General features: G+C 46.8%; 1 protein-coding gene across 6 annotated transcripts in view; it reads left to right on the forward strand.

Annotated features, from left to right (window-relative positions):
• Positions 1 to 361: 361 nt before the first annotated feature.
• TBCD (tubulin folding cofactor D) overlaps positions 362 to 26445 on the forward strand; it is a 241723-nt gene continuing 215639 nt past the window's right edge. Inside the window, exons 1-6 of one of the 6 annotated variants that reach the window (XM_058284969.2) lie at positions 362 to 493; positions 596 to 818; positions 5292 to 5342; positions 22672 to 22769; positions 23819 to 23920; positions 25981 to 26127. In XM_058284969.2, coding sequence (XP_058140952.1) covers positions 605 to 818; positions 5292 to 5342; positions 22672 to 22769; positions 23819 to 23920; positions 25981 to 26127 — 612 coding nt within the window. In that variant the 5' untranslated portion in view covers positions 362 to 493; positions 596 to 604. Of the gene's footprint in view, positions 494 to 595; positions 819 to 1054; positions 2346 to 5291; positions 5343 to 22671; positions 22770 to 23401; positions 23530 to 23818; positions 23921 to 25980; positions 26128 to 26445 lie in introns of those variants that run through there. The other 5 variants (XM_071210867.1, XM_071210865.1, XM_058284968.2 and 2 more) reach the window with 5 other exon arrangements.

Below are 26445 nucleotides of genomic sequence, written 5' to 3' on the forward strand. Positions count from 1 at the left end.
GCGAGACCCCGCCTCACACCCTTCCCCGCCCCGCCCCGGGCGAGACCCCGCCTCATCCTCTTCCCCGCCCCGCCCCGGGCGGAGACCCCGCCTCACACCCTTCCCCGCCCCGCCCCGGGCGAGACCCCGCCTCATCCCCTTCCCTGCCCCGCCCCGCCCCGGCGGAGACCCCACTTCATACCCTTCCCCGCCCCGCCCCGGGCCGAGACCCACCTCAGACACTTCCCGGTCCCCATCCTTCCCGGGCCCCAAGCCCCCGGCCTCGTCCTGCACCCTCGCTTGGCTCCACGCCGCGCCCGGCCGCGCGCACTACTCTGGCCACTGGCGCGCGCCGTAGCGGGCCCGGCGTGCGGGGTCGGAGGTCGCGGGGTGGGGCTAGCCGGGTGGCCGCCTCCGCGGGCGTCTCCTCAGGCTCCACCCGCGTTCCGCATACCGCATCCCGCATCCCGCATCCCGCTTTCCCGCGCTCGAGCGGACCCGGAGCTGCGAGCGCGTGAGGCGGGGCCCGGGGCCGGGAGCGCGGGGCGGGTCTCCCAGGCCCGAGGGCCTGCGGGCGTGGTCGCCGCCTCACGCTGCGCGAACCGTCCCTCCGCAGGCACCCAGGATGGCGCTGAGCGACGGGCCGGCCGCGGGCTCCCGAGCGGAGGCGGCGATGGCGGCGGAGGGGGGCGCCGACCCCGACCCCGACCCCGACCCCCTCGCCGGCGGCGCCCTCGAGTCCTTCGGCGAGAGCTCGGAGACGCGCGCGCTGCTCGGCCGCCTGCGGGCGGCGCACGGCGACCGGGTGGCCCGGGAGGTGGCCCTGGAGCGCTTCCGAGGTGCGTGCGCGGGCGCCGGCCACGTGCCGCGGGCCGGCCGGCCGCTCCGGGGGCGGGAAGGCGCGGGGGCGGGTCCGCGGAGGGCCTGCGGGACCGCGCGGGCGCCCGCCTCCTCGAGCGCCCGCCGCGCCCGTCCTCAGCTCCCCGCGGGCCGGGGAGAGAGGGGCTGGGCCGGCCGCGCCCTGGGGTGGAGGCCGCGGCCCCCGCGGGGCCCCGCACGCCGACCTCCGCGCGGAGCGGCGCTGTGCGCGCGGGGGCGTCTGCGGCGCGGGAGAGCGCCCTTTCCCCGCAGCGGAGGGCCGGCCCGCTGTCTTCACCCCGGTGACGTCGGCGGGCTCTGGCGCTGGCTTCCGGGCTCTGGGCTGTGTCGCAGAAAGGAATTGAAGGGCACGCCATGGAGCGGGCGAGGGAGTGGAGCGTGTTGCGAGTGGAAGAGAAGGGAGCAAGTGCCCCAGGCCTGGTGCGGGCCGCGCTGCGGGGTGCGGCCGGCGCCGGCTGAGCCTTTCCGAGGCCTTCCCGTCCCCTTTCCCAGCTCGGGGAGGGCCCGGCTGCGTGCTGTTCTGATTGGTTGCCTTTCCTTCCGCCTGCCCGCTCGGGGGACCAATGATGAGGTCTTCTGTTTGGAATTAAACTGGACCAGAGGACTGCCTCGGGTTATTGGGGGCCTCACCTTCACCCCAGAAAGCGCTCTCTGAATGGGACCTGGTGGCCAGGGTCTTGGCGGGGTCTTTTCCGGCTTTGTTCTTAGCAGCAGCCTTCCAGCCGCCTTCCCTCAGGGTTCCGGGCTGGGTCTCGCCTCACGTTCCTGCTGTGTTCTTTCTTTTTACTAAAGTGCTTGGGTAAGGCAGACGTAAACTTCTTCTGGCTGGAATTGTCTAAGTTTATAGTTTAACTTTTATAGCCCAGTATTAGGACCTGGTCACAAACTTGGCGTGCACACGTGGGAGGACCGCATTTGTTCAAAAAGTCTCAACCGGCGGCAGAGGAGGGATAAGCCCTCCCTTTTCCATCTTGTCGCTAGAGGAGAGCAGCAAGGCTTGTACGGGAGAGTCAGGTGGAGGAGCCTGGGCCAGGGAATCTGCTCAAGACCCCGAGGATGGCCCCCGGCAGGCTGACTCTGAGCCACGGCCTTGGTGGGGTGTGCCAAGTGTCGCAGGCCGGATCTGCGTTCCACAGGAACCCTCAGGTGCTTTGGAGGTCAGTGGCGGAGAATGGGAGTGAGGCCTGAGAATGGGGGGCCTGGCAGCCAGCAGCCTGCGACCTTGGTTTTCCAGCTTTGGCGAGCCTCCGCTTCCCTGGAGAGCTCACTCAGCAAGCAGACACCTGCCTCCCCTGCGGGTGCCCCTAGCACGGGCCAGGTGGGGCTCCAGACTGCACTCCACAAGAGCTTAGGCGGCTCTGATGCCAGAGGTACGAGTGCCAGCCTGGTGGACTGCGGCCCTGCAGGGCTGGGAGCTGCCAGGAGCCAATGTGAGGGGTGCTGGTGCAGGGTCTCACAGAGGAGAGCTTTCACGTACGGGAAAGCAGGTGAGTGCAGAAAGCCCTAAGACTCCCTTTATCGGCTGTGCAGAGAGTAAGTGCGAGCAGAGGATGGGTGTGCCCTACAGCACCTCCACACGGCAGGGGCTCTCAGAGAGCAGACGTCCTATGCCTGAAACAATGAATTAGCAAACTGCAGGCTAACCTTATGTAAACATTTCTAACAGTTGAAACAGTTTAGATAAAGACATTATTGGGTGTATGTTTTGGGAAAACTCCAACTTATAGGCAATTGAGTTGATTTAAAGAAGTAAATCTCTTGGATTTATAGTCAGGAATGCAAGAAATTACAAAGATCAAATCTTGAAAAAGCTTTTCGATGCTAGCTGCAGGAGAAGAGGCCGGGGCAACAGGGTGAGAGCAGCACACTTCAGAAAGTGGGGGCTAGACTACATGTCGTAGCTGAAACCAAGACCCTCGTCTCATGACAGGTCACGCATAAGCTGCGTATGAGGCAGTCAGGAAGGGTGGGTGGTGGGTGGGACAGAGACAGTGCAGAGGCAGGGGTGGGAGATTCTTCAGAGTTAGGAGCGAGGAAAGTGAGCCTGCTGTCCCCCTCTTCTTTCTGATTCTTTGTAAGCAAACCCCGCTTCACCCCTCGCCCCCCTTGCCTGAACTTCCCCTGTGGTAGGCCAGGCTCCTGGCCTGGTTCAGCTCATGGGGAGTTGGGCAGTCTGTCTTCTGCGTGAAAAATGCTTTCCTTATCCCTTCATCCCTCCCCACTGAATCCTACTCAGCATCGTGGTTTCAAGTTTACTTATTTGAAATCCTTTTTGATTGCTTCAGCTTCCTTTTTTTCTTTAAAGATTTATTTATTTTTTATTTATTTCTCTCCCCTTCCCCCGCCCGCCAGTCGTCTGCTCTCTGTGTCCATTCGCTTTGTGTTCTTCTGTGACTGCTTCTGTCCTTATCAGCGGCACGGGAATGTGTGTCTCTTTTTGTTGCATCATCTTGTTATGTCGGCTCTCTGTGTGTGCACCATTCCTGGGCAGGCTGCACTTTCTTTTGCGCTGGGTGGCTCTCCTTATGGGGCGCACTCCTTACGCGTGGGGCTCCCCTCTGCGGGGGACACCCCTGTGTGGCAGGGCATTCCTTGCGCGTATCAGCACTGTGCATGGCCAGCTCCACACGGGTCAAGGAGGCCCGGGGTTTGAACCACGGACCTCCCATGTGGTAGGTAGGTGGATGCCCTATCCATTGGGCCAAGTCTGCTTCCCAGCTTCTCTTTCTGTAGCTTTTTTTGTTTGTTTTTGAGGTACCAGAACCGAGGATTGAACCTGGGACCTCTTATGTAGGAGGCCAGTACTCAACTACTGAGCCACATCAACTTCTCTTGTCTCTTTGCTCATAGTTTGTTTGATTTTGCTTGTTGTCTTGTTTTTGTTCATGGTTTGTTTTCTTTAGGAGGCACTGGGAACTGAACCTGGGACCTCCCATGTGGGAAGCGGGTGCTCCACTGTAGCATTTTTATAGCAGAGAGTTCCCAGCTCCGTTGGGGGTGGGCATGGCACAGATGTTCCTAGAGGGCTTCTTGGAGTTGGAGTGGATTCCCTGCTGACTCTGGTTCTGCAGGCACTGACATAGTGTTCTGTTTGCCCTTGATCCTGAAAGAACCTTAGGAACCATCTGCCTGAACCTCTCCATCGCACAAGGGTGCTCACTGAGGCTCTACAGGGACATTGAGTGTCCCATGTCTGCCGGCTGGCCATCATTACAGCCTGTGCCTGCGTTGTGGCCTCAACGTCCTGTCCTGCCCCTCACCCTGTCTTAGGGACCACCAGCAAAGCACAGTTCCTCTGAGACAGTTGTGTGGAAGGGGAGGGCATGAGAAGAGAAGAAGCGGGGAAGAGGAAGGACAAGCAGAGAACAAGATTGCTGCTAACAAGCCTGCCTGGGTGTCGTGGGTGCAGGGTGACAGTGTGACCTTCAGTTCGAGACTGCCGCAGGCCACTTTAAACACACGTGGTGCTCCTGAGTTGGGCCTGAGGATAAACTACAGCACAAAAGCTTTCTTGTTGAGTCTAAATTTCCCTAATTAAGATAGTCCTGTACAGTTGTCTATAACATGTACTTTGCAAACAATTCCTTAAGATCCTGGGTTTAGGTAGTAGTGTGAAATTTTTGTAACTCACTATAACCATCTTTGAGGGCCCTTTTACCTAAAGAAATTCCATGTAACTGTTTTTCTGTGTGGAGTGACAGCATGCTCACTGTGGCAGGAGCACAAGCCTTGGTGCCTCACCTCCCTGGTTGTCCTGGTTCCGCCAATTCTCTGAGTTTCCGTTTCTTTGGCTCTAGACCAGGTGCAGCAATACCGCACGTGTAGAATTGTTCTGAGGGTGAGTTGAACAGGGACCATTTGAAGCATGTTCTCCCCATTCCTGGGGAGATGAGATGTGTGGCAGGTGAGAATGGCCACAGGCGGCAGGGCCATTGGATTTGAGGGAGCAGCTCCAGTGTGCTGGTACGAGTGCACCCAGGTAGCCTGGGTTAGGGAGGGCATGCGTGTGAAGACAGGTGCGGGAGAGCACACTCCTTGCCTGTGTTTGGCAGAAAGGAGCAGAAAGTAGTGCCAAATGTGTGTGTTTAACAAAGGGGGAGAACCGATGTCTTTGGACAGCAGAGAGGGAATGAAGGGGGGAGGTCTCAGGAGGAGGGAGAACCGGGTGTGAGAGGAAGGTGCACTGAGTGAGGGGACGGGGCCGGGTGCTGAGGAGGAAGGAGGTGGTGGGGAAGCCTGTGTGGCCGTGTTGCTTCTGGGAGCAGGGAGGGGAGCTGTGCTCTGGGCACCATGTGTGGCTGGGGAAGAGGCACAACCACCCTGTGGAAGTCAGCAAGCAACAGAAGAGTTTCCAGAGCTCACATGCATTTGACTTCGTGTTGAGAATATTGGTGGTGCTAGTTAATTCTCACTAGAATTATTTTTCTTTTCAGTGATAATGGACAAATACCAGGAGCAGCCACACCTGTTGGACCCACACCTTGGTAAGAATGGTGGTTAAGGTTTTTGGTTTAGAGCAGGGCTTCTTAACCTTTTTTGTTCTACTGACCCCTTTGCCAGTCAGATGATAAACTGTGGACCCCTTACTAAGTCCACACTGTGCTGAGTGTTATTTAATAAATACATCACACCTATACCCTCAAGAAAAATGTTATTTCGAATTTCAGTTCAAGCTCACAGATCGCTTAAGAACCCCTGGTTTAGATTGTTCAGGTAAAGATGATGATGAAGGCTTGGTGTATGTGAGCTAGGACATGTATAGTTTTTTTGTGGCCAGCAGAAGGTGCCAGGATAAAGAGCCAAGAAATGCACGTGTCTTATTTGTTAGCAGGGCACAGCTGATCGCCTTCAGCAGAACTTTGTGGTGGTATGAGTTCCAGAGGTCATTCTAGGTTGTAAGCAGATTCGTTTGAGCTCCTTTCTTATTTGCTTCTATTAAGGAACAAATCTTTTGCTCACAGTAGGTGTTCTTAAATCTGTTTTGATCCAGGCATCATTTGTTTTACTGAGAACTGTCCCACAGGACCAAGTACACGGTCCCCTTTAATCCCCTTGTCAGCCCAAGGAGGGAGGGAGCCTCTGTGGCTATCAGCCCTTTACAGATGAGGACGCTGAGGCTTAGGTATCCTTAGATTTTTCATTTAGTATAAGGGGATTTATCTTTTTCTTTGTTTTTCATGATTTTATTTACTTTTGACCTATTTCATACTGATTCATGATTTTATTTACTTTTGACCTATTTCATACTGATTAAAAACTTTTTCTTTGTATAAAAGTAACATGCTCCAGGCAGTGAGCTTGGGAAGGAGGAAGGTGACATGTAGTCAAGATGCAGGAGAGCTCAGCTGTGGGGAGCTGTCAGAGAAGCTCTTGGTGCCCTTCCGGATCCGCTCCAGGGGTACTCAAGCCAGCCTGTGCCCCTTCATGGGTCCTTGACCCCGTCTTGGCTGGGAAAGTCCTCTTCAGTGTGCTTCTACTCCCAGAATTTGCCCTCTAGGCAAAAGCAGCTTGATACAACCAAAGGTACAGAAGAAACTAGAGGCAGACTAGAGGCAGACAGTCTGGACAGAGGCCTACCAGGAGAGGGGAGGCCTCAGGGGAACTCCACAACAACTAACAAAGCCAGGACAAGACAGGCCCAGAAAGACAAGGGGACCCTGCATACTGCATTCCCCTTGGGTAGGCTTTCCCGATAGGAGGGCTGGAGCTCAAGAAAATCTCTGTCATATCACCAGCTGGTTACAAAATCAAGAAATAGTTGTCTCGGAATAAATCCCAGAGTTAACATTTTAGATGATGTGATTTTTTTAAAAAAGATTTAAACATTTATTTATCCCCCCCGACTGCCAGGTCCGGTGGCCAAGGTGGGGACAGGCTGGGTGTGCTCACCCAGAACCCTGCCTGTAACCCCTTTGTGGAGCTGAATTTTTAATATAAATTTATTCAAATTGAAAAAACCACACGTGGTTAGTGGCTCTAGAGAGTAACCTGCAGTCTCCTGCCAGGATGTGCAAGGGGCTGTGTGACTAGAGACCAGGCCCCCTCTTTGCAGCCCACTGCGCCCGGCCTAGGCTGTCCCAGTGCCGAGGGGTGTCTCCTGGGCTTCTGGCGTGACTCACTGGTTGCTGCAGGCTGCACTTCCTGCCAGCCCCTGGGCATCGTGGCCTCTCCTGTTTCCTTTCCTGTGGGTTCTTAACTTTTCCTGAGGCTTCAAGCGTGAGTTCAGGGAAGCGGACTTGGCCCAGTGGTTGGGGCGTCCGTCTACCACATGAGGGGTCCGCGGTTCAAACCCTGGGCCTCCGTGACCCGTGTGGAGCTGGCCCACGCACAGTGCTGATACCCGCAAGGAGTGCCCTGCCACGCAGGGGTGTCCCTGCGTAGGGGAGCCCCACGCGCAAGGAGTGCATCCCGTAAGGAGAGCCGCCCAGCACAAAGAAAGTGCAGCCTGCCCAGGAATGGTGCTGCACACACAGAGAGCTGACAAAATAAGATGATGCAATAAAAAGAAACAGATTTCCGTGCAGCTAACAACAGCAGAAGTGGACAAAGAAGAACGCGCAGCAAAAATAGACACAGAGAACAGAAAATTGGGGTGGGATGGGGGTAGGGGAGAGAAATAAAATAAATAAATAAATAAATAAAAAGATATTTAAAAAAAAGCATGAGTTCAGCCACCCCCCGTCCTCTGGTCTCTGGTCCCTGTTCTGTGCTGTGGGTTTGGCTCTCTCTCTATCTCTCTGAAGACAGTCCTTAGCTGTTCTCCTCCAGTCCCTGACTTCTTGCTCTTTCCTCTGGGATCAACTGTTCTTTATCTTTTCCATCTACCTGTGGTTGTCTGTGTATATCTAAGAAAAAATGGGTTTCCTCCATTAATTTTTTTTGTAAGTTGGAGAGTTTTCCTGCTAAATCTTTCCTGAATGGGAATTCTGGTTGGCAGCTCTTTGTGGGGCAATGTGGTGAGTTGATGGCAGGTTTTTTCTTAGCGTGATTAGCTTGCTGGGAGTCTCTGTCAGATTGAGGATGTTCCAGCAGGTGGCATGTGCACGTCTATCCCAGAAGCAGCTTTCGCTTGCCCTCAACAATTGGTTTGGAATTCGCCCTGGTATAAACTCTGACTGCTTGTGCTGCAGGGCAAGTTGTGGGACTGCAGAACACAGACCCTTGCCATGTGGACCCCATCACCCCTGCCTGCTCTGAGTCCAGAGCCTGCCTGCTGTGGTTTGTGGTCTCTCTTCCCTGGCCCTGGGTGTAAGGATTTAGCTGTGGATCTGTCCAACTGTTTAATCTAGAATTGCCTCCTTCCTGCCTGCTCTTCTCCCAGAAGCCTGTTAAAACTTCTCTCTCTCTTCTTCAGGCCGTTCAGGATTTTCCTTTTTGTGTAACTTTACTCTTTATGTGAGAGGGTTCTCGGGGGAATAGGAGGCAGATATGTGTGTGGACACCTGGTTCCAGTTTTTTACTTTTGCAAGTAGCACAACAGACATCCTTAACACAGATCTTTGTGCAATTTTCTAATTATTTTGTTATAGTAATTTCCTAGAAGTAGAAATGCCTTTGATATTTATTTAAAAGATTTATTTTTATTTATTCTGCCCCTCCCCCCCCCCATTGTTTGTACTCGCTGTCTGCTCTCTGTGTCCATTCGCAGTCTGCTCCCTCTGTCTGCTGGTCTTCTCTTCAGGAGGCACCGGGAACTGAACCCGGGACCTCCCATGTGGAAGGGAAGTGCTCAGTCACCTGAGCCACCTCAGCTCCCTGGTTTGTTTCTCTCATTGTCTTTCCTCTTTGTGTCTCTTTTGTTGCGTCATCTTGTTGTGTCACATCACCACGCCTGCCCGCTGTGCCAGCTTGCCTTCTCCAGAAGGCACTGGGAACTGAACCTGGGACCTCCCATGTGGTAGGTGGAAGCCCAATCGCTTGAGCCATATCTGCTTCCCTGATATTTATTTTGAATTTATTAATTTTTATTTCCATCAACAGTGTATGAGTACACCATTTTTTTACATCCTTGCCCAGACTGGGTTTGAGTTTTTGACATTATTACCAGCATAAAAGTAGTGTTGCCTGTTGAAGGGGGTGGGGCTGGGGAGGGAAGGCATTATGTGGTTTTAGTTGTGCATTTTGTTTCTTAGGGTGAATTTTTTTTCCTTTGCTTTTATTATTAAATTTGCACAGTATTTCTCCCTTTGTATATTTTGTATTCATATCCATTCCCTCTTGAAATTTTTTCTTTATTCTGTGAGTTTTGGGAGTTTGCTATTTTTCTAGAAAATAGGTCTCTTGTAGGAAAAGGAAACAATAAAGGACAAATCCTTTTGTGATATGTTGCAAATATTTCATGCCTGTTTGCTTTTGCCTTTTAATATTGTACATGGTGTACTTTGTTTTCTGGAGTTTTAGAAATATTTGTGTTGTCAAAGCTATCAGTTTCTTCCTTTGTGCTTGGCCTTTGGTGGTATGTTCACAAAGTTTATTTCATCCATGAGACTAATCAGTTATGTGAACCTCGCCTGTTGAATGATCCAGTGGCCCACCCATTTGAAAGACATTTTACATCTAGGAAATACATACTGGTGCTTGTTTTGAGACTTTTGATTAATGTTTGTCTGCTCTTTCCATTGTATTTTATATCAGTTTCTTTATAATTATTTGGCATCTGACCTTTTTTCTTGCTTTCTTAATCATTTTATAACCCTTTCATTAACAAAGGTCAACTTCAGAGTTATTTTCTTTTTCTTTTTTTTTTTTTAAAGAATTATTTATTTATTTAATTTCCCCCCCTCCCCTGGTTGTCTGTTCTTGGTGTCTATTTGCTGCGTCTTGTTTCTTTGTCCGCTTCTGTTGTTGTCAGCGGCGCGGGAAGTGTGGGCGGCGCCATTCCTGGGCAGGCTGCTCTTTCTTTTCACGCTGGGTGGCTTTCCTCACGGGCGCACTCCTTGCGCGTGGGGCTCCCCCACGCAGGGGACACCCTTGCGTGGCACGGCACTCCTTGCGCGGATCAGCGCTGCGCATGGCCAGCTCCACACGGGTCAAGGAGGCCCGGGGCTTGAACCGCGGACCTCCCATGTGGTAGACGGACACCCTAACCACTGGGCCAAAGTCCGTTTCCCAACTTCAGAGTTATTTTATCAGCCTTCTGCTCCAACTGTTCCCTTTGGGAGATCCTATGTCTTTACAAGATTGAAGTTACCTACTAAAAATATGGTATTATGTTTCAATCAAAATTTTTATGTCTCAGTAAAATTTGGTAATTTTCTTTAGATGACTTCTAGAAACATCTTTTAAAGGTTTGTTTCTAGATGTGTTTTATCTTTTATTGCTCTTTGGAAGCCGTCTTTATGCTTTCTAATTATTTCTGTGATGCAGCAAAGATATCTTGTATGCTAATTTTACAAATGGTAAAACACTAGTGGAATATATATATTCTAATAGTAGTTTTATTGAGATATGCTGTATATGTAAAATTCACCCTTGTAAGGGTATAATTTGGTGTTTTTTGTATGTTTGTAGAGTTGTACAACCAGCACCATCATCCAGTTTTAGAATTTCATCACCCCGAAAGAAATTGCACATGATTAGCAGTCACTGCACCCTACCCCTACCCCCAGCAACCACTAACCTTTCTTTTTTTTTTTAATTTTTAACACTTTTTAAAAATAAAGTTAATAGATTACAAAGAACGTTACATTAAAAAACATAAGAGGTTCCCATATAACCCACTCCCCACCTCCATTGTTTTGTAAATTGTATTGTTTTGAAGATATATACATCTCGAAAAATGTTACATTAAAAAACATAAGAGGTTCCCGTATACTCCCCACCTCTCCACCCCACTCCTACCACACCAGCAGCCTCCCCCATCATTGTGGTACACTTATCCAACTTGGTGAACGTATTTTGGAGCCGTGCTGCACTACATGGATAATAGTTCCCCCGGTAGTTCACACTCTCCCCCAGTACATTCATTGGGTTATGGCAGGATATATAAAGTCCACCATCTGACCCTGCAGTATCATTTAGGACAACTCCCAAGTCCCAAAAATGCCCCCACGTCACATCTCTTCTTCCCTCTCCCTGCCCTCAGCAACTACTGTGGCTACTTTCTCCACCTCAATGCTACAATTCCTTCTATTACTAGTCATAATAGTTTTATAGTAGAATATCAGTAAGTCTACTCTAATCCATATTTTATTCCTCCGTCCTGTGGACCCTGGGATTGTGATGTCCACTCCACCTCCAGATCAAGAGGGGGCTTAGATTCCACATGGATGATGGATGCACTTCTTCTGCTTACAGTTGTAGGCACTCTTGATTTCTTGGTGTGGTGGTTGACCATCTTCACCTCCCTGTTAGCTGACCTGGGTAAGTTCAATGAACCAGAGAGTAGGAGTTGCAACTCTGCTGAGGCTCAGGACCCAGCTGGCACATGGACAGTCCAGAGATTCAAGTCCCCTGAGTAGACACCATCCCTAGCACCAGCCACAGGTTCAGTAAAAGTGACAGAAGAGGCATGTGTAGAAAGGTCACATCTGAGTCTAGCTCCATCACACTCAGGAGCACAAATTCCAAAGTAGGACTCTCTGACATGGCACAGAACTCCATATCTATCTGCCATGACCATATACTCTGTGGGTAGCCTTCAGGAGAATCTTTACCTAGGGTTGTATCTGCTTTGGCTTTTTCTGGGGTCCTGCCGAGGTGTGCATAAGCGTGACCCCTCTGATGACCTCCTGATTCTTTTTTGAAAACTCTTAGCCATATAAACTTATTTGTCTTTGCCATTTCCCCCTTTTATTCAAGGTCAAAAAGCAGTTTTAAACACATGATCCTACATGTAAGCTGAGATATTCTGCTGGTCTGAGTTGACCCTTTCATTCAAGGTCTCTTTCTAGTTGCATCACCAGATAGTGATTGTTAGTAATCCCTTGACACCAGGGAGGCTCATCCCTGGGAGTCATGTCCCACGATGGGGGGAAGGTAATGCATTTACATGCTGAGTTTGGCTCAGAGAGTTGCCACATTTGAGCAACATGGAGGCTCTCAGGAGGTAACTCTTAGGTACCCTGCAGCTCTGGGCCTAGTGCATATTTCAGGCACACAGGCTCAAAAGCATAGTCATCAGTATCAAGGGCTCATTATTGGACCATCCTTGTTGGTCTTTGCTGTTGCACTTGGGGGATTATTGTTATTCCATTGGGGAATGTGACAGAGCTCCCCTGGGAGGAAACTCAGCGCTCCCTCAGTTGACATTTGTAACTGTAACTACTATGAAAATACCCAACATATGTCAGAACTTTTTATGTCCCCTATATAAATACCCTGGAGAACTCCCTCCCAACCATGTGCCCCCATCAGTAACACCCAACACCAGTGTCACTCCCCTCCCGTAGTTGAACCTCTCTGTGCTCCAGAACTTCTTCTACAATGAAACCTAAAATATTGCTAAATTCAATTAATAGGAATTTGAAATATGGGTTTAAAGTTTAGAACTAGAATACATACTAATTTAGAAATACTAAAATAAAGTAAAAATAAGTTCGTGTTTAAAAAAACCTGAAAAATATTATAAAGCTTTGTTTTTAACATTTTGTCTTTCATCACCGTTAATAGGTGCTGCCCTGTATGTACAGTGGCAAGGCATTTTCTTTCATTTCTTCCTCAGTGTCTACATCCTTTTTTCTTTTCTTATTTTTAATTTTGTCTTAAAAAATGTTTTATATAACAGTAATTCACACATACAGTATAGGGGACTCCCATATAACTAACCTGTCTGACTCTGTTTTTGACTCTTCTGGTCATTTCATGTAAACTGAATCATACAATATGTAACCTGTAGTGACTGGCTTCTTTCACTTGGCTTAGGTTTTCAAGGTTTAGTGTCCTGAAGTATCTATTTTAGTATATTTTCCATTTCAAATCGGTTTTCTGAGCAGATAAATTATATAGTTTGTACATAAGACTAACTTGATGTCTTTATCCATGCTTATATATTTTCATCCTTTAAAATTTTTTTGGTCAACTTTACTGAGGTAAAATTTACGGGGAGAAAATGTACCCATTTTAAGTATACAATTTCAGTTTTGACACGTGTACATGCCACCACCTCAATCAAGAAAGGAAACTTGTCCATTGCCCTGGAAGTTACCCTCTGCCCCTTTGAGTCAGTCCCCTCTTCTCAGCCCTGGCTACCACTGTTGTGCTTTCTGTTGCTGTAGGTTAGTTTTTCCTTTTCTAGAGTCACTTGGAATGTGCTCTTTAGTTTTTGGCTTGTTTTGTTAAAGTAATATTGCTGAGATTCGTCCTCATTGTCGTGTATTAGTAATTTGTCTTTTTCTGTTGTGTTGACAGACCATAATTTGTTGATCCTTTCATTTGTTGATGGATATTTGGGTTGTTTCTGGGTTTTGGTACTTATGCATAATGCTCCCGTGAACACTGGTGTGCAAGCCTTCATGTGGGTGTATGTTTTCCTAAGAGTGGAATTGGCATTGTGGTAGGCTGTACGGTAAGGGTTAGGGCTGGGAGTTTCCATAAAGGTTGTGCTATTTTATACTGTCACCAGTCATATCCTTCTAGCACTTAGTATTGTCCGTCTTTCTGATTTTAGCCATGTTGGTGGGTGTGTAGTGCTATCTTACCTGCGTTTCCTAGGTGCACATTGTTGTGTTTTCCCATTTATGAAGATTTACGGCCCAGCATATTGTCTGTTTTATTGAATGTCTCGTGCGCACTTGGGAAGAATGTCCACTCTGTTGTTTTTGGGTGGAATGTTCTATATATTAAACCCAGTTGCTTAAGCCACATCTGCTTCTCAAAGCTAAGCTTTCCTGATTCAGTGCTTGCCCAGTTACTGCAACCCTTTAACTGTTTAAGGAAGATGACACTGTTTTTTTTTTAAAGTATTTATTTATTTATTTAGTTCCCCCCCTTCCCCTCCTCCTGCCCTGCTGTTTTTGCTACCTGTGTTGTCTTCTCTTCTCATTTTCTTTTTTTTTTTTTTTTTAAAGATTTATTTATTTATTTAATTCCCCCCCCCCTCCCCTGGTTGTCTGTTCTTGGTGTCTGTTTGCTGCGTCTTGTTTCTTTGTCCGCTTCTGTTGTCGTCAGCGGCACGGGAAGTGTGGGCGACGCCATTCCTGGGCAGGCTGCTCTTTCTTTTCACGCTGGGCGGCTCTCCTCACAGGCACACTCCTTGCGCGTGGGGCTCCCCCACGCGGGGGACACCCTTGCGTGGCACAGCACTCCTTGCGCGCATCAGCACTGCGCATGGCCAGCTCCACACGGGTCAAGGAGGCCCGGGGTTTGAACCGCGGACCTCCCATATGGTAGACGGACGCCCTAACCACTGGGCCAAAGTCCGTTTCCCTCTTCTCATTTTCTTTCCTCTAGAATTCACTGGGATTCGATCCTGGAGACCTGTGATGGGGAGAGAGGTTCCCTGTCAATTGTGCTAACTCTTGGTCTCTGCTGTGCTTCACCTCGACTCTCCCCTTCATCTCCCTTTTGATGTGTCATCATCTTGCTGCGTGACTCATTTGCGTGGGCACTGGCTCACCATGTGGGCACTCAGCACGGGCACTGGCTCGCCGCATGGGCATGCTTTTCTCATCATCTTTTTCACTAGGAGGCCCCAGGGATCGAACCCGGGTCCTCCACTGTGGTAGGCAGAAGCCCTAGCACTTGAGCCGCATCCACTTCCTTCTGCCTGTTTTTGATAGTTGTTCAAAGATTCTGTCGGGGAATGGCACCTTGGAGTGTCTTACTTTGCCTTCTTGGTCAACTGGAAGTCAAGTCTCAATCCTTGCCTTGTAATTGGAGTGCTTATACCATTTTCATTTAATGTAGTTGTCAGTATGGTTGGATTTAAATTTATTATCTTGCTATTTGCTTTCTATTTGTCCCATTTGTTTTTTCTTCTTTCCTTTTTGCCTGACACCTTTTTTATTAAATAGAACATTTCTTTTGGTATTCCATCTTGTTTCTACTGTTGGCTCCTTAACTATTTCTTTTACTTTTTGATGATTGCTATAATGTTTATACTATACATTGCCAACTTATCACAAACTGCCTTCAAATAATATACTATTTTATGTATAATGTAAGACCCTTACAGGATTGTTCCATTCTTTATCCTGTCCTTTGTTCTATTTTGTCATATTTTTTTTTATAGAATAGAATACAATTTTATTAGACAGCATTTTATTTAAAGGCAAAAAATTTAAGAATACGTTCTCACATTATAGAGTCTTTCAGTAAGAGAATAACCACTTCAATGTTTTATATTTCTGGACATTTTATTTAGGGGCAAGTAAACACATTTGAAGGATAAGTCTCAGTTCATAATTGGTCTACAAGGGGTACTTCTTCCCTGCATGAAACTAGGATTTTCCTCAGCTTTCTAGGATTTAGAAATTAGTGATGAGATATCAGCATTTCCTAATTTTAAAGTTTCCTAGGACATGTAACCATCATACCTGTATCAACTGTAGAGAGGAGTTTTCAGAATTTAAACAGAATCTAATTTTCTGAAGACTTGAAAATAAAGTCTTCAGAAGATAAAGCCGAGTGTAACAAGACCTGCCTTGGCGGTTGTACTGCCCAGGGACATGGTCAGTACTAACTGGTTCGGGGCCCCGTTTCCTGTGGAGAGGACTGCTCCACCACAGAGCTGGGGGGCAGAGGGAGGAAGCAGCTGGAAGCCGGCCTGGGTCAAAAACGCTGGCAGCCTTCTCAGTGGTCCAGTGGAGAGGTGCAGCCCCGGACGCAGCAGAATGGCTGGGGGACCGGTGAATGTGTGGCTCTCCTGAGGTGGACTGTCCTGGAGAAAAGCTGACGCCAGCAGGCCTCACTGTGGTTCCCAGGAACAGCTCAGTCTCCCTGGGCTCTGTGGAGGACACCTGACACAGAAAACCACCTGCACGCTCATCTTCCTCATGCATTTTACATCTATGTATATTTTTGTGTTTTTTAAAACGATTTACTTTATTTTATTCCCCGCTTCCTCCACCCCACTGCCTGTGCTCGCTGTCTGCTCTCTGTGTCCATTTGCTGTGCGCTCTTTGTCTGCTTGTCTTCTTCTTGTCTTCTCTTTAGGAGGCATTGGAAACTGATCCTGGGTCCTCTGACATGGGAGAGAGGCACCCAGTCACTTGAGCCATTTCAGCTCCCTGGTTTGTTGTGTCTCATTGTTTTTCCTCTATGTCTCTTTTTTGTTGTGTCTTTTTGTTGCGCCACCTCTCCGTGGTGCAGGCCAGCTCTGCCTACACCAGGAGGCCCCGGGAACCGAACCTGGGATCCCCCATAGGGTAGACGGGAGCCCAATTATTTGAGCCATATTAATTTCCCTTCTATGTATGTTATGAGCCCTACAGGATATTGTTACAGTTTTTGCTTTAAATGCTAAGTTATTTTTTTAAAGAAATTAAAAATGGTAAAAATCTTCAATATTTACATATTTACCATTTCCAGCTTTATTCTTTGCTCTCTCTTTTTTTTTTAAAGATTTATTTATTTAATTCTCCCCCCTCCCCCGGTTGTCTGTTCTCGATGTCTATTTGCTGCATCTTGTTTCTTTGTCCACTTCTGTTGTCCTTGGCGGCACAGGAAATGTGGGTGGCGCCATTCCTGGGCAGGCTGCACTTTCTTTTCACGCTCGGCGGCTCTCCTCATGGGCGCACTCCTTGCGTGTGGGGCTCCCCTACGCGGGGGACACCCTTGCGTGGCACGGCACTCCTTGCGTGCATCCGCACTGCGCATGGCCAGCTCTACACGGGTCAAGGAGGCCTGGGGTTTGAACCGCGGACCTCCCATGTGGTAGACGGATGCCCTAACCGCTGGGCCAAGTCCGTTTCCCCTATTCTTTGCTCTCTGTAGATCCCAGTTTCCATCTGGTATAATTTAATTTCTACTTAAAGGATTCCTTTAATGTTTTTCCTAGTATAGATTCACTGGTGATAAATTCTTCAGCTTTTGTTTGATAATCTAATAGTTTATTTAACCTTATTTTTTACTGGTAACACTTCATGGATGTATGCTACTTATACAAGGTGCTAATAATAGGGTGTTATATGGGAAAATACTAATGCAAATTCTTACATAGTAAACAGTAATACTGTAATATATTCAACAACTGTAACAAATATACATTAACAATGCTAAAGAGCATTAATAGTGAGAATAAAGAATATGGTAGCTTTCTTTTTGGAGCAATGAAAATATTCTAAATTCATTGTGGTGATGAATGCAAAACGATGTGATTACACTGAGAGCCATGGATTGTACATTATGGATGGAGTGTGTGGAGCTCAAAGAATGAAATTTAAAAAAGAAAAAAAAATAAAAATAAAAAATTGTAGTTTATCATTCATTCATTAACATCCACAAACAATGTATAATATAAGTTGTTAACTTATAAAAGAAACATGCAGCTCATTATACAGGACTCCCATACATCACCCACCACCTACACCTTTCATTGTTGTGAAACAATTGTTAAAAGCTATGAAAGAGCATTGTCAAAACATTAGTACTAACTATAGCCAATATCTTACATTTGGTCTATTTTTCCTCTGACCCACCTGGTGACTGACATCCTGTATTAATATTACATACTTGTTACAGTTCATGAGAGAACTGTTCTCATATTTGTTCTGTAAACCACTGTCCATCTTCCACTACAGGATACATTGTGTTCCATGTTTTGTATAGTCCATTCAAAGTGTACTCTCAGTGGTTCTCATATTATTCACAGAGTTGTGTTATCATCACCTCAGTCAATTTTAGAATGTTTTCATTACTCTAAAAGGAAAAACCCCATACCCCCTTTACCCCCCCATTGTTGTCTTAGAATTGATATAAAATCGTCTTTGCCATTGTTGCAAAAATATTACAGTATTACTGCTAACTATAATCCATGTTACATTAGTTGTAATTTCCCCATATATCACCATATATATATTTTTTTAAGATTTATTTTTTCTTTATCTCTCTCCCCTCCACCCCAGTTGTTTGCTTTCTGTGTCCATTCACTGTGTGTTCTGTGTCTGCTTGGATTCTTGTCAACGGCACCGGGAATCTGTGTCTCTTTTTGTTGCATCATCTTGCTGCGTCAGCTCTCGGTGTGTGCGGTGCCACTCCTGGCGGTCTGCATTTTTTTCCGCACTGGGCGGCTCTCCTTACAGGGCGCACTCCTTGCTTGTGGGGCTCCCCTACATGGGGGATGCCCTTGCATGGCATGGCACTCCTTGCACACATCAGCACTGTGCGTGGGCCAGCTCCACATGGTTCAGGAGGCCCTGGGTTTGAACCCTGGACCTCCCATGTGGTAGGTGGATGCCCTATCAGTTGAGCCAACTCTGCTTCCCAATATTCTTAACACTTTATAAGGAAAGAACATTCTTATCCTATTAACCACAATCTTCATCCACCACCAAAGTCACTGTTATACAGTCCCTACTTACTCTCTAGCTTCCTTTCAGTTGAAATGTTACATCCTTAGACTACCCCTTTCAGCCACAATCACATTTATAAATCAGCAGTGTTTGTTATACTCACAATAATGGATTACCATTAACTCTGTTCATTTCTACACATTTACAATAAACCTTACTGAAAATTCTACATATATTAAGCATTAGCTCCCATTTTCTACCCATGTTCTATTTCCTAGTAACCCGTACTCTGTGAGTTTACTCATCATTTTAGTTCATATTAATGATACCATACAATATTTGTCCTTTTGTGTCTGACATTTCAGTCAACATAATGTCCTCAAAGTTCATCCGTGTTGTCATATGCTTCCCACTTACAATTCTTCTTACAGCTGAAGAGTAGTCCATCGTATGTGTATATCATATTTTGTTTATCCACTCGTTGGTTGATGGACACTTGGGCTGTTTTTGTGTTTTAGCAATTGTGAATAATGCTGTGATGAATATTGGTGTGCACATGTCAGCTCAGCTTCTTGCTTTCACTTCTGGTAACACCTTTTTAATAGGCTGAAGTAATTGTATAGTTCATTATGTTCTTCCTGAAAATAATTTATATTTCCCACAAACTAAAGGGAGGGCATAGTTTTAAAAATTATCATTAAACAAAATAGATTATATAATCAGATACCAAAAGGAAACCAAATCCCTCTGTTTTGCAGAATTCTCTCCTGAGAAGACAGGTAGTTAGCTCCAGTGGCTGTAAAATAGTCAACATGGCTTTAATCTTTTTTTTTTTTTTTTTTTTTAAGATTTATTTTTTTATTTCTTTTCTTTCCCCTTCCCCTCCCAGTTGTCGCTTTCTGTGTCCATTCGCTGTGCGCTCCTCTGTGTCTGCTCGCATTCTTGTCAGTGGCACCAGGAATCTGTGCCTCAGTTTGTTGCACCGTCTTGCTGCATCAGCTCTCCGCGCGCGCGGTGCCACTCCTGGGCAGGCTGCACTTTCTTTCACACTGGGCGGCTCTCCTTATGGGGTGCATTCCTTGCATGTGGGGCTCCCTTATGCAGGGGACACACCCCTCCTGGCAGGGCACTCCTTGTGCACATCAGCACTGCACGTGGGCCAGCTCATCACACGGGCCAGGAGGCCCCGGGTTTGAACCCTGGACCTCCCATGTGGCAGGCAGATGCTTTATCTGTTGAGCCAAATCCGTTTCCCTAATCTTTCTTTATAAATTATAAAAAAGTGGAAAATGGATGGTTACAGAGCGGCTTCTCAATGCAGTCTGAAGGTGCTGTGGTACAGAGCAGAAATGCTCTGTACCAGAAATATACCATTGCTACAAAAATACATACCATTGCTACAAAAACTGCACATTACTCTTCACCGTGCTTTTGAAGGATGTACTTGGTGATGCTCTTTCTTTCAGCACTTTAGAAGATGTTGTGTTCCATCTTTTGACTGGGATTTTTCTGACAAGAGGTCTGTGTTCGTGCTGATCTCTGTTCTGTTTGTAATTCGTCTTTTTTTCTTTGGCTGCTTTTAGAATTTTCTTTCTCACTGGGTTTTCAGATATTTGATTTTGATGTTCCATAACATCTTTCTGCTTATACTGCCTGGGGTTTGTTGAGCCTTTTTAATCCATGGGCTTATAGTTTTCATTAAATTTGGAGATTTTGGCTATTATTTCCTCTCTCTTCTCCTGGGACTCCAGGTATGCATGTACTAAACCACTTGATCCTGTCCCACGTGTCACAGACCCTGCTTAGCTTTTTCTGTCTCTTTTTTTGTCCTTAGTTTAGAAGTATCTTCAGGTTCACTGATCTTCTCATTTGCAGCTTTTAATCTGCTGTTAATTCTATTCAGTTAATTTTAAATTTTAGATCTTGTCTTTTCTCAGCTCTTTAAGTTGCTCTGTTTGGTATATTTTCCACTTCTTGCCTCATAATGTTTGTGTTTTCTTTTTCCTTTCTTTTAAAAAAAAATTTATTTCTCCCCACCCCTTTGTTTTTCTTCACTTGTGTCTGTTCATCTTCACTTATTTCTTTAAGAGGCACCTGATGTGGGAAGGAGGTGTCTAAATGCTTGAGCCACCTCTGCTCCCTGCTTTGTTGTTGCTCTCATTCTTTTTTTCCTCCCCACATCTCTTGTTGCATCATCTTGTTGGGTTAGCCTGCTGCACCTGCCTTTTGTGCCAGCTTACTGTCTTCTTTAGGAGGCACTGGGATCTGAACCAGTGACCTCCCATGTGGTAGGCTGAGCACAGTCGTCTGAGCCACATCTGCTTCCCTGTGTTTTCTTTTACATCCTTGAGCAGTTTGTGGTATTTGTAGTAGCTGTTTAAAGCCTGTATCTCCTAATTCCACCATCTCTGTTATGGCTGTGCCATTTTTGTTGATCACTTTTCTTCCTCTTAGAGATAACAGTAATTTTCAAGTACATGTTGGCTATTGTGATATTATGTTGTCTAGTGTTTTCATTTTTTTGTCTTTTACAGAGTATTGAAAGTCTGGTGGGCCTCCAGCCTCTGACTTCTTAATTTGGAGAGGTCACTTGTTCTCCTTGAGTGTCCCCCTGGACCAAGTACCTGATGTCCCCTCTACGCAGACAGCCTGGGCATCCCCAGAGCTAATGCGGCACGTCTTTTGGGGATTGCAGTCTCGAGCTGTCTATTGTTCTGGTGTCTGAAAACAGTACCATGTATTTTGTCCAGTTTTCTAATTGTTGATGGTGTTAGGGCAAATTCCGTATCACTTATTCCTGTGTAACTGTAAGTAGTGATTCTGCCTTCTTTTTATCTCCTATCTTTTTTTTTAAAAAGATTTATTTATTTATTTCCCCTCCTCCCCTGCCCCAGTTGTCCGCTCTCTCTCTCCATTTGCTGTGTGTGTGTGTTTGTGTCTGCTTGTATTCATGTCAGCAGCACCGGGAATCTCTTTTTGTTGCGTCATTTTGCTGCGTCAGCTCTCTGTGTGTGCAGTGCCACTCCTGGGCAGGCTGTACTTTTTTCGCGCTGGGTGGCTTTCCTTACAGGGCGCACTCCTTGCATGTGGGGCTCCCCTATGCAGGGGACACCCCTGCGTGGTACGACACTTCTTCCGTGCATCAGCACTGTGCTTAGGCCAGCTCATCACGCAGGTCAGGAGGCCCTGGGTTTGAACCCCAGACCTCCCATGCAGGCGAGCCTCCCTGTAGGTAGGTGGATGCTCTACCTACTGAACCAACTCGGCTTCCCTGTCTCTTTATCTTATTATATTGGTCAGAGCCAGGTCCTTGCTGAGTCTCAGTAGGGCTTTAGGTGTCTTCTGTTGAATATGCTAATAGATACTGATTGGAGAGCAAATGCTTTTTTTTAAAAAAAGATTTATTATATTTATTTATTCCCTACCCCTTGTTGTTTGTGCTTGCTGTCTGCTTTGTCTGTCTGTTCGTTCTGTGCTTTCCATGTTTGCTTGTCTTCCATGTGGGAGGGAGGCACCCAATTGCTTAAGCCACTTTCGCTTCCTGCATTGTGTCTCTCATTGTGTTTCCTCATTGCATCATCTCATTCTGTCATCTTGTATCAGCTTGCTACGCCAGCCTGTTGTGCCATCTTACTTTGTTGCTCGTCTTCTTCAGGAAGTACCTTGAACTGAACCTAGGACCTCCCATGTGGTACATGGGGGCCCAAATGCTTGAGCCACAGCTGCTTCCCCCTAGAATACATTTTTTTTTTGTGCAGATTTATTTATTTTTGTATTTATTTCTCTCCCCTTCCCCTTCCCTCCAGTTGTCTGCTCACTCTGTCCATTTGCTGTGTGTTCTTCTGTGACTGCTTCTATCCTTATCAGCGGCACCCGGAATCTGTGTTTCTTTTTGTTGCGTTATCATGTTGTGTCAGCTCTCCGTTTGTGCGGCGCCATTCTTGGGCAGGCTGCACTTTCTTTTGCGCTGGGCGGCTCTCCTTACTGGGCACACTCCTTGCACGTGGGGCTCCCCTACGTGGGGGACACCCCTGCGTGGCACGGCACTCCTTGAGCGCATCAGCACCGAGCATGGGCCAGCTCCACACGGGTCAAGAAGGCCCAGGGTTTGAACCATGGACCTCCCATGTGGTAGGCGGACGCCCTATCCATTGGGCCAAGTCCGCTTCCCTAGAATACTTTTTAACATACGTGTTTTCTTTAAACTTCGAAAGTGAGAATATATCTTGCATTGAATATAATGCTTTTTCAGAGGCTAAGATGAACATTTTTTCTCATCACTATTCATGTGTGGATTATATAGACTTACTAATATTAAACCATTCTTACGTTTCTAAATAAACCCGTTTCTGTATTGGTATTTCATCTTACTATCTTATTAGTATTTACTTTATAGCAAATCTTTTTGCATGTGTCTCCCTAGAATGGATGATGAACATGTTGTTGGACATAGTGCAAGATAAGACATCCCTACCTGGCCTCGTGCACCTGGCTTTTAAATTTCTTTACATCATCACCAAGGTAATGTTTATGTCACACTTTACAGCTGGCAGAACACTTTCTTCATATACTTGGGCCAGAAGTTACCCTTCACAGGAAAGAGCTCTCTTGTGCAAGCCGGGGCTTTCCCTTTCTTTTACGATGCTGGGGGCCAGATCTTATGAGCCACTGTGTCCTTTGGCTGTAGCGATGCCCATGATACTTAACATCCTGCATTTGAGTAGACTGAGGTGCCACCCAGCCAGAAGAGGGGTGAGGAGAGAGGACTAATGCAGAAAAGCTTCTTACAAGCTAAAAGCAAACAAACTTAATGGAAATAGAAAATAGAACTGCGTTTCCAGCTTCAATGTGTACATGAATTTCCTGGGGATCTTGTTACAGTATGGATTTTGATTCAGCGGGTCTGGGGTGGGGCCTGAGAGTCTGTCTTTCTTAGAGGCTCCTAGGTGATACTAGTGCGCTGTTCCATGGACTTACCATTTGCACTTTGACCTTGAGGGTGGCTCAGAGCCATCCTAGGGTGGGCTTTGTGGCTCTGTGGGGTCACATGCTGCAGTATTGCCTGCTACGGCTCAGTGGTGGAGAGAAGGCCTTGGCCCCTGAGCGAGCATGGTGGACAGGCTACTGAGGGCACATGCTTCTCTTCCGCCTAGTTGTTTGCAGGCAGGGCCCCTCTCCACTGTGATGTTCCTGCAGTTTTCGGAGGAGATGATTGGGGGTCTCTGAGGTCTTGGAGACTTACTCTTCATGAGGGTCGTCAGAAGACAACCATGTAAACAAGGTAGAAGCCAGCTTTTAGTTTGTAACAATCTATATTTCTGAATAACCACATATAAGATTTGTTAGTCAAATTGGGACAGAACCTATTTCTTGAATGAGATGATTAAGAAGCAAAGATAGCTTGCAACAAATAAGGCAAAGAAAGTTAGTTTGTATCACTGTAACTTGATATAACTCACTTTGATCATTGGGTGGCAAAGATGATGATTTTTGAATTATAGAGGAAAAAGATAATTTTGGTATTGTTTGTATTTTCTATTATATAATAACTCATCTTTTTTATTTGGTAGGTTCGAGGATATAAAATATTTCTTCGTTTATTTCCTCATGAAGTAGCTGATGTACAGCCTGTTTTAGATATGGTTACAGATCAGAATCCTAAAGACCATGAAGTAAGTTCCCCTTCCCCTTTTTTACTCCTAGCCCTCTCCTGTGCCTTTGTCCTCTTCAGCTTTCTCCTCTCCTCACTGGCAACTTTGTTGTCCTGCTTCTTTCAGTTTTATCTTTTTATGCTTTTTTTTTAAAAGATTTATTTTATTTATTTATTTATTTCTTCCTCCCTCTTTGTTGTTTGTGCCTTGTGTCTGCTCCCTGTGTCTCTTTGTTGTATGCTCTCTTGTGTCTGCTCATCTTCTTTTTAGGAGGCACTGGAAACCAAACCTGGGACCTCCCCATGTGGGAGGGAGGCGCCCAGTCACTTGAGCCGTATCCACTCCCTGCTTGTTGGGTCTCTCATTCTGTTTCCTCATTGCATCAGCTTGCTGTCTTACTCCTCATCTTTAGGAGATAGCAGGAACCGAACCTGGGACCTCCCATGTGGTAGGCAGGTGACCAACTGCTTGAACCACATCCGCTTCTCTTTCTATGCTGTTTTATATTATTCTCCTCTTTTCTTGTATTTTTCTTGTATTCTTTTGGCTTTCCCTTTTCTTTTTACATATGTGGTTTTACTTTTTTTTTTTCCTTTAAAAGATATCCTTTATAAGGAAAAAAATGCTAGATATAGTTTGGTGATAAGTCTCACCATCCATATATTTTTAGCTTTAAGTTTTAACTCTGTATGTGGGGGTCCCCAAGGCCGCCCCAGCTTCGCTGACTCACCAGGGCTCTTGGACTTGGCATGTTGCACTCACAGCTGTGACTTTTCCTTGTGAAAGGACACATCGCAGTCAGCAGAGAGGAAGGGTGGGGGGTGAAGACACCTTCCAGAGTCCTCTCCCAGGGTGTGTCCTCCAGCAATAAAGTGTGGCAGCATCAGAGGCCCAGAGCCCAGAATTTTTATGGGGGGCTGGTCACCTGGGCACCCCCTGCCTGATGCGCACCAGAATCCCAGACTGACCGCTTGGGCACAGTGAGCCACTCTTACCACTTAGGGCGGGAACCCTCCCGCACCTGGTGGGTCCCAGGCACCACCACGACCGCCCTTGAAGCAGGCCTTTGAGAGCAGCAATCGGCCTGTGCTGCCAACTCTTCACAGACACAGAAGAGGGCGCAGTTGCGAATTGTGCAGCTCCATGAGGGTTGCAGAGTGAGTGCCTGAGCTCTCCTCCTGATTTTAATCAGAGTTGGGTGGGAATTTCCCCCTTTCTCTTTATTTTAAAAGTTTTATTTTATTTATTTACTTCTCCCCACCCCCTCGCTGTTTGCACTTGCTGTGTCTATTCATCTTGTTTCTTCAGGAGGCACCAGAAACTGAACCCAGGATCTCCAATTTGGGAGGGAGGCGCCTAATTGCTCTAGCCACTTCTGTTCCCTGCTTTGTTTTATTTCTCATTATGTTTTTTCTTTTTGTGTCTCTTGTTGCATCATCTTGCAGCGTCAGCTTGCTGCCTTTAGGAGGCACCGGGAACTGAACCAGGCACCTCCCGTGTGATAGGCGGGAGCTCAGTTGCTTGAGCTACATTTGCTTCCCCCTTTCTCTTCTTTCCTTGGTATTTTTAGTGTTTCCCTGGTGGAATGATTCCAGGCCAAATTGGACTCTAGTTTTATTGATTACTTAAAATAAGTGTACTCTTTATCAAAGTTGAGAATATTTTTCTTTAACTTGAAGTCTTTTGGTATGTGTTTTACATTTTTGTCGGAAGGCTGATTGCATATTGAAGGGTGCCAGTGAAGAGAAGCTGTCATCCTGACTCATTATGGTTTTTCTTTGTTCACTATTGATGTTCCTTTAGTTGCCATGTCAGCCGGCTTAAGTCTGCTATGGCAGTGGGTGAGCCTGTTTGACGTACTAGAGAGTCATTGAGAGGAGCCTCCCGGCTTCTGGGCCCATGGGGTTTGCTGGGCCTGGGCTGGTCATCTCAGCTGGTCAGGGCATCAGGGCTGCGAGTGGGCTGTGGCTGCTCACCTCTGCCCTTCATACTGTAGCCTCTCTTGCTGTGACTTCTTACTGAGGCAACAAACACCTGAATACTTACCTGTTTCTTGCATTTGCTTAATCCTAACACTGTAGACTTGGGAAACACGCTACATGCTCTTACTGTGGCTCTCCGTGACCTGCCTGATTCCCTTTGACTTCTCGCGCCTTGATGGGAACCTCAGCACTGAACCTGGGCAAGCGCAAGGGCCGGTAATGGACCGCATTCTTCAGATAGCAGAGGTAAATGGGCCGTGCTGATGCTTGAGCTGCTGGAGAGCGTTCTTTCAGGCTTGCGCTGTTGCTGTTATGGATAATCGGGTTAGCCTTCAGGCTCTCTGTGTTCCTCAGCTGCTGTGCTTGGTTTTCAGTGAGTTAAAAATCCTATTTCATAACTCATTTAGAAATTGTGATAATTCAGGTCTCTCCATGAATTATCTTAGCAAATATTCTCTAATTTTTTAGAGATAATGCAAATACTCTGTCTGGTAAGCATAATACTATGTTGACGCAAAAGGAATTGCGATTTTGGACCATGAATTTTAAAACATTATAAATAGG

Source organism: Dasypus novemcinctus, chromosome 21 (assembly GCF_030445035.2).
Source record: "Dasypus novemcinctus isolate mDasNov1 chromosome 21, mDasNov1.1.hap2, whole genome shotgun sequence".
Lineage (NCBI taxonomy): Eukaryota > Metazoa > Chordata > Mammalia > Cingulata > Dasypodidae > Dasypus > Dasypus novemcinctus.